The 15469-nt window shown below is 48.2% G+C and overlaps 1 protein-coding gene and 1 non-coding gene across 16 annotated transcripts in view; both read right to left on the reverse strand.

Annotated features, from left to right (window-relative positions):
• The window catches only part of myo5aa (myosin VAa), a 256275-nt gene that overhangs the window by 16101 nt on the left and 224705 nt on the right, over positions 1-15469 (reverse strand). For all 15 annotated transcript variants that reach the window (XM_038812894.1, XM_038812901.1, XM_038812903.1 and 12 more), the window contains 4 exons: positions 14878-14971; positions 11445-11591; positions 9362-9516; positions 638-727 (listed from right to left, as the gene is read on the reverse strand). In XM_038812894.1, the coding sequence (XP_038668822.1) occupies positions 638-727; positions 9362-9516; positions 11445-11591; positions 14878-14971 (486 nt within the window). The remainder of the gene's footprint in view (positions 1-637; positions 728-9361; positions 9517-11444; positions 11592-14877; positions 14972-15469) is intronic.
• On the reverse strand, positions 3332-3403 carry trnaq-cug. The gene has a single exon. It is a non-coding gene; the product is annotated as a tRNA-Gln (tRNA).

The raw sequence follows: 15469 nt of genomic DNA on the forward strand, positions 1-15469 counted from the left end.
TCACCAGCATTTAAATAAAACGTCACATCCATTTATCCCACAGCCTGTGCTCATACTTGATGGGCTTTCCTGCTTGCTCTTTCACAACTCAATTCACTCAGGATCGAGAGAGCTTCAAAACTGTCTCTACATCTACACAACAAAGCTTGGGAAATTGCAAATTGAAGATTTGCTCCTGTGGCACTGTGCACATCTTTTTTGTGCTATCTTTTAAGGGCAACACGTCAGCAATGGTCAGTACTGCTGCCTCTCAGTGCCAGCTAGGGGCCTGGGTTCGATTCCTGCCTTGGGTGACTGTGTGGGGCTTGCACGTTCTCCCCGTCTGTGTGTGGGTTTCCTCCGGATTCTCCGGTTTCCCCCACAGTCCAAAGATGTGTAGGCAAGGTGGATTGGCCATGCCAAATTGACCCTTAAGTGTTCCAACGGTTAGTTGGCAGAGGGTCGGTGCAGACTCGAAGGGCCGAATGGCCTCCTTCTGCACTGCAGGGATTCTATGATTTTAACTATGTAAAAACCGGCATATTCTGTGCAGTTGTGATGAGGACAGGTAAACGTTAAGCTACAAAAGGATGACAGCAATGAGACATGTTTACAAGATAACATTTGGATGACAGACTGTACAAAATCACACTTGTACCTCTTCTCCACTGTATTGCTTGAGACAATGCAAGAAGCGACAGGTGTTGGACAACCAGAATGATACAGTTTCAAAGTCATCACTTCGTTTCTGCAAGAAAGGAGAGTTGGGAGAAAGCAAGACCATCAGAAAAACAAGTCGAAAGTCTGTGTTAAGAGAACCATTCTCGCCTGAAAACAGCACAGATATGCCAAGCCCCGAGTTTGCATATTGGACATCCGCTCACGACAGTTCTAGCAAAACATCACAAGGGTTTGAAAAGCCACATAATCTGCACAGGTATCCTAATTATTGAGTGAAACTGGTCTTATGACTCACTTCATGACATACAGAAGTATTGTCCTTCAAGATAATTATTGTGTAAGTAATGTCTTAAATGCTTTCACTAAATACACCACTCCTTTAATACTCCAGAAACAAGGAGAACTCTATTAAAATCTGAGGAGTATCAGAGGATTAAAATTCAGCATTCATGGCATATCTGAAGAAAAATTTCCAAAGCTCACAGTGTGAACCTTCCATTATAAACAGGCAGATAGATACTCAAATAAAATATAATCTCACACTTAAAAGCTATTTTTATGTTTTAATGTTCCAACAGTTGACCCTATTGCTCAAGGATGACCACAGATATAAGTCAGTTCACCGCTATCATTACTACAACACTTCAGTATTCTGCAGTGATTGGAACCAGGCACCTCATACGGCAAAATTCAGTACTGTCAGTGCTGATTCGCGACAGAAGTTATTTTGGGATCAATTGGGGAGCATGGAGTGAGGCACTGCGTAGGGTAAATGGGACCACCTCTTGTGCAAGGATGAGCCTGATATAGTTTAAGGTGGTGCATAGGGTGCATATGACTCGAGCGAGAATGAGTGGGTTCTTTCAGGGGGTTGCAGATGAGTGTGAGAGGTGTGGGCGGGGGCCAGCGAATCACGCGCAAATGTTTTGGTGTTGCGAAAAATTGGCAAGATTCTGCGCGGGAGTGTTCGCGGTCTTAGCCAGGATAGTGGAGGATACGGTGGACCTGGACCCTTTGGTGGCGATATTTGAAGTTTCAGAGAAGCCGGAGCTCATGGAGAGGAGGAAGGCCGATATTTTGGCCTTCGCCTCTCTGATTGCACGGCGGCGAATTTTGCTGGAGTGGCGGTCGGCATCGTGGTGTGGTTGGATGACCTGTACGACTTCCTGCGATTAGAGAAGATAAAGTATATGTTAAGGGGCTCTTCAGGGGGGTTTGAGGAAAGGTGAGGGATGTTTGTGACCGTCTTTGAGGGGCTGTTCGTCGTGGGGGAGGAGGGGGTGAAAAAAGAGAGGAAAAATCTGAACAGGCTGTATAGTTGATTGTAGGGAAGTATGTTTCCCGGGTGTTTGTTCGCTGTAACCTGTTTTGATACATGTTTATAATAAAATACATTTTAAAAAAAAGAAGTTATTTTGGGAATACTCTCTCAGCAGGTCACACTGGTAATTTTAGAACTGGTGTCTCACAAAACACCTAAAATAACTGCTTGCCAACAGCGTTCTGCTAAAACTAAGATTTTGTGATTTATTGCTGAGTTCAGTGGACTAGGGGTGAAGAAAAGTTTCGGCTAAACTTACATTTCCCACATTGGCATCAGACAGTTTAGCTTTTCTCCTGAATTGAATATTTAATGATGGTTGACAAGTCTCCCTCTTTTTAGAGCTCTTCATTTACAATCCCAAACTCCAGCATCGACAATCTTTTTTGGTCAGCTGGCAAGAGTACATCGGTAAAATGACTGATCTGATTTTGGTGCATTCGTAATCGAAAATATGTAAGGCGTTCACCTATATTTTGTAGCTGTGTAGATATTTCATCCCAGGCCACTGACACAGCTCCAGTAATTTCTGGAAAAGCACGGTGGTACAGTGGTTGGCACTGTTACCTCACAGCACCAGGGACCTGGATTCGATTCTGACCTTAGCTGACTGTCTGTGTGGAGTTTGTATGTTCTCCTCATGCCTGCGTGGGTTTTACTCTCACGGTCCAAAGATGGGCAGGTTAGGTAGATTGGCCATGCTAAATTGCCCTTAGTGTCCAAAGACGTCCAATGAAAGATTTTCAATTCCAGGGCATACAAGGCTATGGGCCAAGTGCTGGAAAATGGGATTAGAATAGTTAGGTGGTTGTTTTTCACTGGCACAGACGCAATGGGCCAAAGGGCCTTTTCTATGCTGTATGACTCTATGACTATGACTCCATGTGCATGTTAAGTTGGGTTGCGGGGATAGGGCTGGGGAGTGGGCCTAGGTAGGGTGCTCTTTCAGAGGATCGGTGCGGACTCGATGGGTTGAACGGCCTCCTTCAGCACTGTACGGATTCTATGGATGGCGTTTTCATAGAACATACAGTGCAGAAGGAGGCCATTTGGCCCATCGAGTCTGCGCCAACCCACTTAAGCTATCACTTCTACCCTATCCTCATAACCCAATAACCCTTCCAAACCTTTTTGGTCACTAAGAGCAATTTATCATGGCCAATCCACCTAACCTTCACGTATTTGGGCTGTAGGAGGAAACAGGAGCACCCGGAGGAAACCCACGCAGACACGGGGAGAACGTGCAGACTCCGCACAGACAGTGACCCAGCAGGGAATCGAACCTGGGACCCTGGCAATGTGAAGCCACAGTGCTATCCACTTGTGCTACCGTGCTGCTCCTAAGAGGAAAGGTTCCACCGAGATTTAAACTCGGATCGCTGGATTCAGAGCCCAGAGTGCTCACCATTACACCATGGAACCGTTTTGTTTTCAGAACATAACTTAGCAAAGCTTCAGCTCTGTTTACCCAGAGCCGGAGAATTGTGCTGTTTCTAAGGGGCAATTCTCAGCGTAAACTGCATACTATAGAGCAGACATACAGTAAACACTGGATGGCTCAAATCTTAGGAGAGCGACATTGAAATGTGGGCTAAGCAGAGCTTCGAGGAGGCCCAATTTGCCACAAATGCGTCTGTAAGTAACCCAATATGCCTACAAACCCAACATGAAATTTGAATTTGAAATGCTACATATTGAATAATTCTAAAACTCATTACTTCCCGTTTTTCAGAGTCAAATGGCAAATAAAAAAACACACAGAAAAAGACACTAAAAGAGTAAAAACCTTTACATCATTTATTCAGTTTACCATGGACAAAAAGGCTAGGATTTGGCATTAGAAAAACTGTCTTAAGGGGCGTCATGTGGCACAGTGGTTAGCACTAGGACTGCGGCACTGAGGACCCGGGTTCGAATCCTGGCCCTGGGTCACTGTCCGCGTGGAGTTTGCACATTCTCCCCATATCTGTGTGGCTTTCACCCCCACAACCTAAAGATGTGCCGGTTAGGTGGATTGGCCACGCTATATTGCCCATTAATTGGAAAATAAATAATTGGGTACTCTAAATTTATCCCCCAAAAAAAAGAAAAGCTGTCTTCTTTTTCAGCTCAGCATGCTGTTTTCGGAGTGCACAGTACAGTTGGCCAATGTCGTCAAAACAGGCAAACATGTTTCGTGCAGCAGTGTGAAATCGCAGAGTATCGCTGCAGCCTTCGTGGCATTGGTCAGGACGAGTGTGCAAGTATTCATTGGAATCTTTAGCATCACTGGTATCCTGGGCTAAAGGATATACCACATCTGTGTGGCATAATCCGTTAGCTCTACCATTGTATGGCACCATCCACCTCTGCATAAGTCTCCATGGTTGCCTCTGTCAGAATCCCCATACTGGTCTCGCGCAAGCGAGCAAAAAATAACTCATCGTCCGATTTCACATCACTCTTCTCCTCCTCGTTCTCATCCCGGGCAGCCATAACCTGCTCGAGTCCAGCGTGGTTGAAGCAGTTTGCAATTGTGGCTTCCTTCATTACCTCCAACCTCTTTTTCAGCATCAACATGGCCTCGAGTACTGTGGGATTGTACTGCTGCCTCTTAGAGCTGAGAGATCAGCTGCCATCAACAGTAGGTTTTCAATCCCTAATCATCCCTTGATCCACTGGCTGGAGCTTGGCCATAGTATTGGTCGGCAAGAACATTACCTTGGTCCATCAGGCCAGTGATGTTGGGCACTTGTCTGTGACGATGACAATCTTCTTCTTCTTTTGTGGATATGCTTTATCCATTTTCCTGACCCGTACCTTAAAAATGCTAGAGGTCAACCTGCTGGTTTTATTTGCCTTGTGCTGTGTGGTTAGTGTCTCAACTTTCGTGAATCACCGTAGCTTCTTGGGATTTCCTGTCACGAGACATGGCTGCTTTTCAGTGTCCTCCATGTTAGCACAGACCATAGCAGTGATGGGTTCCTTGCTCTGCTTTTCGCCATTACCATTAAACATCCAAGACTGGTCTCGTGAAAGGCGATAAAACAATCCAGTTTTATCCGCATTAATTTTGGTGGACACTCGGTCAAGATGTGGACATGACCACTTTGGAGCCAGTCATATGTCATTGCTGTCATAACAGCAGCGTCGTTACCACTCACTGAGTGGAAGATGATGTTGTGCCTGGGCTTAAATTGATTTATCCTTCCATTGCTGTAAGTGAACTCCATGGCCGGGATTCTCCTTTCCGGGGACTAAGTCCCCATGCCTGCAGTAAAACCGGCGCCAACCACTCCGGCGCCAACAGCACCTGAAAGTGCGGAATTCTCCGGAGGCTAGGTGGATGCCGGACGGGTTGGCGTCGCTCCAGCCGGCGCCGAAGGGACTCCGCGAGTTCGCGTATGCGCCAAAGGGCCGGCGAGATCTCGCACATGCGCGGAACCGCTGGCATGTTTTGGCGCATGCGCCGGCTATGGCGGAGCCCTACAGAGGCTGGCTCAGAAGGAAGGAGTGCCCCCACGGCACAGGCCTGCCCGCAGATCGGTGGGCCCCAATCGCGGGCCAGGCCACCGTAGGGCCCCCCCGGGGTCCGGATCTCATCTCCCCCCCCCCCCCCCCCCCCCCCCCCCCCCCCCCCCCCCCCCCCCCCCCCCCCCCCACAAAAGTTCAACTGACTTGAATCAACCACTGCAGAATTTTGGCGAATCACAGGTTTTGTTGCTTTTGCTATTCTGCCCTCTGAAATGGTTGATACCATTGACACCAGCTGAATTTTATGTCTCGTGAGTTTGACTCATCGACATTTTACTGAAAATTGTAAGATGACATGGTCCACTGACATCTATATTAGTTTTAAAATTCAGTCACTGAGGTTTACACACATTGAGTAAACAAGTAAACGTGTCAGGCGCACAGTGGATACAATAAACCGAGGTTAATCCAATGTCCTGGAAACCTGTGACTACATCATTCACTGCATCATTAATTACCACGTCCTACCCTTTGTACAAACACCATATTACAGGGTTCCACCATCTATCCTGTATTCCCCAGTTTCTTGGCTCTCAGGTGCAGTATTGCTGGATGGTGTTTGAAGCAGTTCATGTTCAAACGCAGCAAGACCTGGACAACATCCAGGCTTGCGCTGACAAATGGCAAGTTACATTCATGACAGACAATGATCACCTCCTACAAGAGAGGATCTCACCTTCGCCCCTCGACAGTCAATGGCATTACTATCACTGAATGCCCCACAATCAACATCCTGGGGGTTACCATTGATCAGAAACTGAACTGGACTAGCCACATTAATACTGTGGCTGCCCGAGCAGGTCAAAGGCGAGAAATCCTACGGCGAGTAACTCACCTCCTGACCCCCAAAGCCTGTCCACCATTTACAAGACACAGGTCAGGTCTTGAGTGTTGCTGGATCTGCATCCAGGTAATGGAATATTCTCCACTTACCTGGATGAGTGCAGCTCCAGCAACACCCAAGAAGCTTGGCACCATCCAGGACAAAGCAGCCCGCTTGATTGCTACCCCTTCCACACACATTCAACACCCCACCACCGACGAACTGTGGCAGCCGTGTGTACCATCTACAAGATGCACTGCAGTAACTCACCAAGATTTCTTAGGCAGCACCTTCCAAACCCACTATCACTGCCATCTCGGAGGACATGGCAACAGATACCTGGGAACCCCACCACCTGGAGGTTCCCCTCCAAGTCACTCACCATCACAACTTGGAAATATATCGCCGTTCCTTCACTGTCTCTGGGGTCGAAATCCTGGAACCCCTTCTCTAACAGCACTGCGGGTATACCTACACCTCAGTGACTGCAGCGGTTCAAGAAGGCAGCTCACCACCACCTTCTGAAGGGCAAGTAGGGATGAGCAATAAATGCTGACCTAACCAGCGACGCCCACATCATGTAACTGAATATTTTTTTTAAAACATGTTCTATCGAGCAGCCGACATTAGTTATTGCTTAAAATATTCTTCATCCCCAGTTCTAATGGTCACTACTTATATTCAAGCACAGAATAAATAATTCCTGTCAAATGGATATAATTGGTCACCATAAGGGAGCATTCATGTTGATGTTCTGCCGGTTTAGCTCAGTTGGCTGGACAGTTGGTTTGTGATGCAGAGCGAGGCTAACAGAGCGGGTTCAATCCCCGTATCGGCTGAGGTTATGTATGAAATCCCCGTAACCGGCTGAGGTTATTCATGAAGGCCCCGCCTTCTCAACCTTGCCCCTCACCTGAGGTGCGGTGATCCTCAGGTTGAATCATCACCAGTCAGCTCTCCCCCTCAAAGGGCAAAGCAGCCTATGGTCATCTGGGACTCTGGTGATTACTTATTTTTACTTACATATCAACTGGGATCAACGAGGGTAGTGAGATTAGATGATGCGCCTACAGTGGTTGGCAATGTACTGTGCACTGCTGGATATGATCATTTTGGTGCAGCTCCAACAGCAGAACATTGGAGGCTGAGTACCAGAGGTACGTTTACCCATAAACACAACAGAATGCCTGACAATGAAGCCTAGATTTTCCCAGTGAAATAAACTGGCAATATTCCAATTATTTAAACAAGTTACCAATTGGTAAATTTAGGCCACTCCCTCAATCTGAAATGCTAAACAATCTTAGCAACTCCGAAGAAGAGTCTTATAGAACTTGAACCGTTATCTCTATTTTTCTCACTCGCCACAGATGCTGCCAGACGTGCTGAGATTTTCCAACACTTTGCTTTTATTCCAGATCTCCGACATCCACAGTATTTTGCTTTTATGCTAAACCATCTTAATTCTTTTCATATGCTGATGGACTTGTGCACATTTCCAGCAGTTGCTGTCACTACTTATACTGCGGACAAAAAATTAACTTGAGTGCAGTACAGCAGCCGAGTGCATGGTCCTGGAAAAGCAAACCAAGATGCACAAATGCACCAGGGCGAGAAATGGCAGTATGGGTTTGATTCAACAAAAAAGATTCAATGTCCAAATTCAGGCGCCTATAGTGGAATGTTTCTCGGCGCTCAAGTCCCCGCTATTCAACGGCACTTTATGGCCTCGGCGAGGAACGCCCCAGTGTGCCTGCGTGGTGGTGCCAGCATGAGTGCCAGGGTACCACTGTGCCCTTTCTCCGACCACCCAGGGATCTCTATGGGCCTGGGAGAACTCCCCAAGGGCCTTTACAACTGATCCCCGTTTGTGGAAGCCAGTACTCCAGTGCTAAATGGCGTCCTGGCGAGGTCTCCTATATGCGGCTGTTAGGCCTTTGGCGTTGGGAGAATCCGGCAACACATTTGAAATGAAATGAAATGAAAATCGCTTATTGTCACGAGTAGGCTTCAATGAAGTTACTGTGAAAAGCCCCTAGTCGCCACATTCCGGCGCCTGTCCGGGGAGGCTGGTACGGGAATCGAACCGTGCTGCTGGCCTGCTTGGTCTGCTTTAAAAGCCAGCGAGTGAGCTAAACCAGCCCCTTTATGGGCAGCATGGTAGCACAAGTGGATAGCACTGTGGCTTCACAGCACCAGGGTCCCAGGTTCGATTCCCGGCTCGGGTCACTGTCTGTGCGGAGTCTGCACGTTCTCCCAGTGTGTGCATGGGTTTCCTCCAGGTGCTCCGGTTTCCTCCCACAGACCAAAGACGTGCAGGTTAGGTGAATTGGTCATGCTAAATTGCCCTTAGTAACCAAAAAAGGTTGGGAGGTTTTATTGGGTTACCGGGATAGGGAGGGAGTGAGGGCTTAAGTGGGTCAGTGCAGACTCGATGGGCCGAATGGCCTCCTTCAGCACTGTATGTTCTATTGAAAATATGTAAATATTTACATGTAAATATATGTACTATTTAAATGAGCCTAATAGCTCATTTAAATATGCATATCTGGATCTCGCCCAATGAGGTCAAAATCTGGATCATGACGTCTTGCGAGATTCGATTGAATCCCCCGAGATGTCTTGAGCGTCACAAATCTCACGAGAGGTGACACCAAGTCCGTTGTGACACCAAGCCAGTAAAACGTGCCCAATAATTCATAGTCTCTGTTGATCTATGTGATTTACTATTGTACTGTAAAGGTAAATAGGTTATTTCCCAGATCCATACGATCCATAAAAGAATTTTCAGGGCAGCACGGTGGCCTAGTGGTTAGCACAACCGCCTCACGGCGCTGAGGTCCCAGGTTCGATCCCGGCTCTGGGTCACTGTCTGTGTGGAGCTTGCACATTCTCCCCGTGTCTGCGTGGGTTTCGCCCCACAACCCAAAAATGTGCAGAGTAGGTGGATTGGCCACGCTAAATTGCCCCTTAATTGGAAAAAATATTGGCTAACCTAAATTAAAAAAAAAAATAAAAAAAATAAAAAAAAAGAATTTTCATACCTTCAAGATTTTCTTGATGCCATTAATAGTTGACGTCAGCAGGGATCGTACTCTCTGGTCATCATTGATGTAATCGGCATGACGTACACACATAAACAGGATGTAAGCTGGCAGTCCAGGAATCAGATTGACAGCCACGCCACGAGGCTTTAGTTCTGTGGTTTAAACGGAGTATATTTTAATTTCAGAGAGACCCGACAAGATGGTGTCAGCTGAAGAGCTACAGGCCAAGCACAAGTCAGAGAGAGATGGCTGTGTGATGTATGTACCGGCTGCGCATTCTTTACTGGCACAGATTCAGCGAAATAGAAGAGAAGACCTGGGGCCCGATTCTCCGACCACCACGCCAGGTGGGAGAATCGCGGGAGTGCCGGGCGATTCCCGCCACGCCGCCCTGGCACCCACACGCAATTCTCCCACCCCCCCCCCCCCCCCCCCAAAACGGCATGCCGTGTTTTACGACAGGCCGCTCGGAGAATCGGCGTTTCTAGCTGGCGAGCGGCGATTCTCTGGCCCAGATGGGTCGAGCGGCCTGCCCAATACGACCGGTTCACGCCAGCGCCAACCACACCTGGTCGCTGCCGGCGTGAACAGGCCGCGAACGCTGCATGTGCGGCCTGTGTGTGGGCGAGGGAGGATAGAGCACCAGGGGGGTGCTCAGTGGGGGTCTGGCCCACGATCGGTGCCCACCGATCGGCGGGCCGGCGTCTCTAAAAGACGCACTCTTTCCCTCCGCCGCCCCGCAAGATCAATGCTCCATGTCTTGCGGGGCGCCCGCGAGGAGGACGGCAACCTGCGCATGCACGGGTGACGTAATTTAAGCGCCGCCAGCCGCGTCATTTAGGCGGCGCCGCTTTGACGCGGGCACCAAGGCCCGGGCGCACAAAATTGACGCGGCACCGCTCCTAGCCCAAAAACCTCTTGCCGCCTTCAGAGTTTGTTCCACTGAACTGGCAGTAATCAGAGCTGCCTTCTCCATTTCCTCGTCCGATACACCGGTACCCCTGACTTAACTCTGTTCGGGATCCTCCTCCTCTTCAGCCGTGGGCCTGCTCAAAACCTCGGCAGTGCCCACTACTGAGCGCTGGCGCTGCTGGGACTGATTGGAGCTGCCCGCCAATCCTGTGGTGGCGTCTTGGAAAATTATGCTCCCTAACCCCACACCACCCCAGGAAAATTCAGCAACCCCTCCCCTGCCATCCCTGGAAAATTCAGTCCATGGGTTTCTTTTACTTTTTTGTCTGGTGGTATTAGTCCGCTCTTTGTTAAACATTAGCAATTCCTCCAAATGAGTTAGATTTTTCCAAAGGGTTTTGAAATTCATGGGCTGGATTCTCCGCCCCGCCATGCCACATTTCTCGTTCAGCACGCCGGCGGGATGCTCCATTACACCGGCTGGTCAATGGGGTTTCCCATTGTGGGGCAGCCCCACCCCATCAGGAAACCCCCGGGCGCTGGCAAAACGGAGCATCCCGCGGGCGGAGAATCCAGCCGCATGTCTATTTCTTCAGTACAATCATTCCCAATGAATTTTTGTATCACTACGATTTTCACCTCCAGTGCGCCCCACATGTCCGTTCAAATTCACCCTTTCAGATGACTTGCCCGGTGGATGTAGACAATGACACATTTAGTGCCCATCCCGTTTCCCTGAAAAGGTGGCTGAGCCAGTTTTTGTACAGCTGCAATGCTTGTAGTGATGTGGCTACCACAGTGGTGCTGGGGAGGAGTTTGAGGATTTGACCCAGTCCTGAAAAGTCAGGTTGGTGTGCGATTCAGAGGGAAACTTGGAGGTGATGAAGGTGTGCAAAGGGGCAATTCTTGGAAAGCTCGGTGTGCACACGACACTTCAGCCCAGTCTGACACCAATGAAGGAAGACCTAGGCTATACTTTCCCCATTGCTGTTCGCTATCATTCCAAATTTGGTTTAATCCAGGACAGGGAGCACTTCGACAAGAATACCGAATTAAAATGCGGACACAACATGCCACAATATTACAATTGTTGAACAGCCGGTTAGGGGGACCCGTTTCTAATGATAAATTAACCAACACAACTAAGAGTACAGAAGGGCAGACTTGCCTAGTATGAGATTCTTGATAAGCTTCAGCTCGTCATCTTTCTTGTACTCCAGCATTCCTTGGAAATCCTTTTCTTTCCTTGGAATATTCACAGGACGGATGGGTTCATCTGCTAGCTGAGCCGGAGATACATTCTCCGTCTGACCCACTATTACAAAGAAAGACAAGACGGACAAGTGAGCTATCTATGTGACACATCGCACGCACGTTGTTTAAGGAGGAACGGACCTTAATTATTTTAGAAACAAACTGGGAAACAAGCTGTCATATTGTGAGTAAATCTTCATACGCACCGTAAAATTACTTAAATGGAAGTCCCGATTGATACTCCCACTTCACAGAGTACTACTTTGCATTCTTTCAAAAATATTGATTTCCACAAATTCTCTTAACTGAGTAACAAAAGTCGCACTTAAAAAATTATACTATCTATATCAAATAAATTATAATGGTAACAGAGTAACTTCAGATAGGAAAGCGGCAATTTAGCCTAATTATGGAACAAGGTACTATATCATAGAACATACAGTGCAGAAGGAGGCCATTCGGCCTGTCGAGTCTGCACCGCCCCACTTAAGCCCTCACTTCCACCCTATCCCCATAACCCAATAGCCCCTCCTTACCTTTTTTGGTCACTAAGGGCAATTTATCACGGCCAACCCACCTAACCTGCACGTCTTTGGACTGTGGGAGGAAACCGGAGCACCCGGACGAAACCCACGCAGACGCGGGGAGAACGTGCAGACTCCGCACAGACAGTGACCCAGTGGGGAATCGAACCTGAGACCCTGGCACTGTGAAGCCACAGTGCTATCCACTTGTGCTACCGTGCTGCCCATCAATCCACAGTGCAGTGATATAGTGATTATATTCCTGCACTGGTGATCCAGAGGCCTGGACTGATCTGCATTTCATGCGTTCAACCCCCACGAGGGCAGCTGAGCGCACCTTGGAATTCAATTATTTAAATAAATCTTGAATTTAAAAAACTAATATCAGTAATGGTGACCTTGAAATAACCCCCTTTTGGTTCACGAGTGTCCTTTAGGGAAGGAAATCTGGCCTCACCCCCCAGTCTGGCCTATGTGCGACCCTAGACACACAGCAGGGTATCCGACTCCTAACAGATTGACCCACGAACATATAGATAAGGGCCATTCAGCCCCTCGAGTCTACCATTCAATAAGATATGGCTCAACTCCACATTCTACCGACATTCGAGAACCTTCGACTCTCTTGTTAGTCAAAAATCTATCTAGCTCAGTGATAAAAGTATGAATTGACCCTGCCTCCACTGATCGTCGGGGGAGAGGCACTCAATTGGTTGTGAAGGTGCCGAATAACTATCTTTGCAAAGGCATTTCAGAATGGGTAATGAATGCTGGATTTGTCAGCAATGCTTATATCCCTTGATGAATGAAACAAAAAACAAACGTTTCCTTATCTCATGAATTAATAAAATGTTATAAATGAAAAACTTCAATAAAAACATTTTTCAAAAACAGACCTTGCCAGGCAAGTGACCGCAAACTTGAAGTCACTTGGACTATGGACTGGGTTCTCCAGGTTCCCAGCCGTGTGTTCCTCGCTGGCACGCCATTCGCTGGTGGTGGGAATCTCTGCTCCCTGTCGCTGGGAATTCCCATAGAAGTCACCCCACGCCGCTGGGAAACCCGCAGACGGGGGTTGCGCTGCCAGTGGGACCAGGGAATCCCACCCATCCCAGCAAACGGCCGGAGAACTCCGGCCCATGTTTTCAACATAACTTTCTAAATAACTCATCTTATTGCAGAAAGCAATACAGAAGGAATATTTCACAGCAAATTACTACTCCCTTTGCCTTCTGTTCCATTACGACCGTCATTTGGTCCCCCCCCCCGCCCCCTGACCTAGAGCTGACCTTCCCTTTTGCCCCACCTGATCCTGACCCCTTTTCCAACAGCATAAAGGCCATCACATTCCTGCCTCTCTTCGGTTCCAAAGAGGAGTCATATGGGACTGGACGACTTCCGGTGTCGGCGGGTGGGAGGCAGCCGCACACTGGAGGACCCCCGCTCGGGAATAGAAATTTTGGGGTTTTAACGCCCGGTCCCAGGGGCAACGGAGGCTGAAAAAAAGCTGTAAGAAGGCACAGGGAGGAGAAATGTCCAAGTTTCGGAAAAAAACGGTCGTGAAAAACGGGGTTAACGAAAGTCCGCGGGTGAGTGGAAAAGTCAGCGCAGGAACTGTAAGGAAAGCGGAGGCTGGGGCGTGGGGGAGGCCGCATTGCTCACAGCAGAAGAAATGACTAAGGTGATGGCTGTGGAACTTGAAAAACAGTTCACAAAGCACATGGAAGTGATGAAGGAGATGGGGACGGTATTGAAAGTGCTGGTGGAGGAGGCGGTTGCCCCGGTGAGGGCGGCGGTATCGAGCGCAGTGGTGGAGGTGCGGGAGCAAGGAGAGACACTGAAGGAAGTGGAAGAGGCATCATCGTAGCACAACTCACCTCGATGGGGAAGGAGTTGCGGAGGGTGATAGAGACCAACAAGGTTCTGCGAGCCAAAATGGAAGACTTGGAAAACAGATCCAGGCGGCAGAATCTGAGGATCGTGGGTCTGCCCAAAGGGGTGGAAGGCCCGAGGCCGACGGAGTATTTTGCCACGATGTTGGCGGAACTATTGAGGGAGGGGACGATCTCTTGCGATATGAACTGGATCGGGCTCATCGGTCGTGGAGGCCTATACCAAAAGGTGAGTGAGCCGCCAAGAGTAGTAACTGTGTATTTCCGTAGGGGAAGGTGAAGGAGAAGGTCCTGTGCTAGGCAAAGCAGAAGCAGGTGGTGCAGTGGGCTGGAGCTGGTATACGCATATACCAGGACTTTATGGTGGAGCTGGCGAGGAGGCGGGCTGGCGTTGAATATTAGGGGTTGGGGGGGGGGGGGGGGGGGTGGACTATATATGTCAATGGTGACCAAAGGCGATTCCTCATTCCTTTTCCTTTTTCATTTTTTCCTCCTTGGGAGGGTTTGTTTTATTTGATGCTTATATTGTCATGCGGGCCGTTGTTTGGGGGTTGGTGGGAGGATGGGATCGTTGTTGTTAATAAGGGGATTGACTTTGTATTTGTTACCGTTTACTGTTTGTTGGCGGGGTGTAAATTCTGAAGCAAATATGTGAAAATGGAGAATAAAAATATTTTACAAAAATAAAAATCAGACTCGACACGTTAACTCTTGCTTCTCATCTCCAGAATTCTGCGAGATCTGCTGAGTATTTCCAAGCCCTGTCACTTTATATTTCAGATCTCCAGCACCCGCTTTTATCCAGCATTTGCCTTTATCCAAAGTATTCTGTCGGAACAGGGGCTGGGCTAATTTTCTGCTTATTCTGTTCTCGTTTTACTCACAGGCAGCTATTTTGGGAGAAGTCTGATGTCACCCGACTTAGCCATACCTTCCAGTTCACCAATTTTCTTGGCAAATACTTTAAGTTGCTTTTTCAGCTTCCGGACTGTCTTGTCCTGCTTCTCCAGCTGTTCCATGAGATCCTGCAGCAAAGGGCAAAGAGACCCAGACTGAATATACTGGACTACAGTGTGCAAGTGAAGCAATGTTACTGCAAGTGAAGGTTGCTAACACACAGGATTAGTAAAATAGCATAATGCGAGGAAAGATTGCTGGCATCAACAGGTTAGGCACAGACAGGTGCGAATCACAGTGAATGAAGCTGGTGGTTAATTGATGCACTTTCACAGAGCTGTAAACATGACTGACGTTGAAACCGCATCTCCTACCTTAAGATAATGAAACTAAAAGGGTTAGTTATGGTTGGAGCCAAATGTATTTTTATGGACTTTAAAAATGGGTCTTGCACATGGGTCGACTGCAGTATTTTGAGCCTTCAACCAAGTCAGCCACTCCAATCAAGAGGATTAGGTTCAAACTATAACGGTTGAATATCTCTAATTCAGATGAGCTCATCTTTCAGAGTTGCTCCTGCAATCTGGGTCGTGCCATGGAGTCACGATACCGTGTCCTACTTTCCC

The sequence above is a fragment of the Scyliorhinus canicula genome, chromosome 12, assembly GCF_902713615.1.
Source record: "Scyliorhinus canicula chromosome 12, sScyCan1.1, whole genome shotgun sequence".
NCBI classification, from domain to species: Eukaryota; Metazoa; Chordata; class Chondrichthyes; order Carcharhiniformes; family Scyliorhinidae; genus Scyliorhinus; species Scyliorhinus canicula.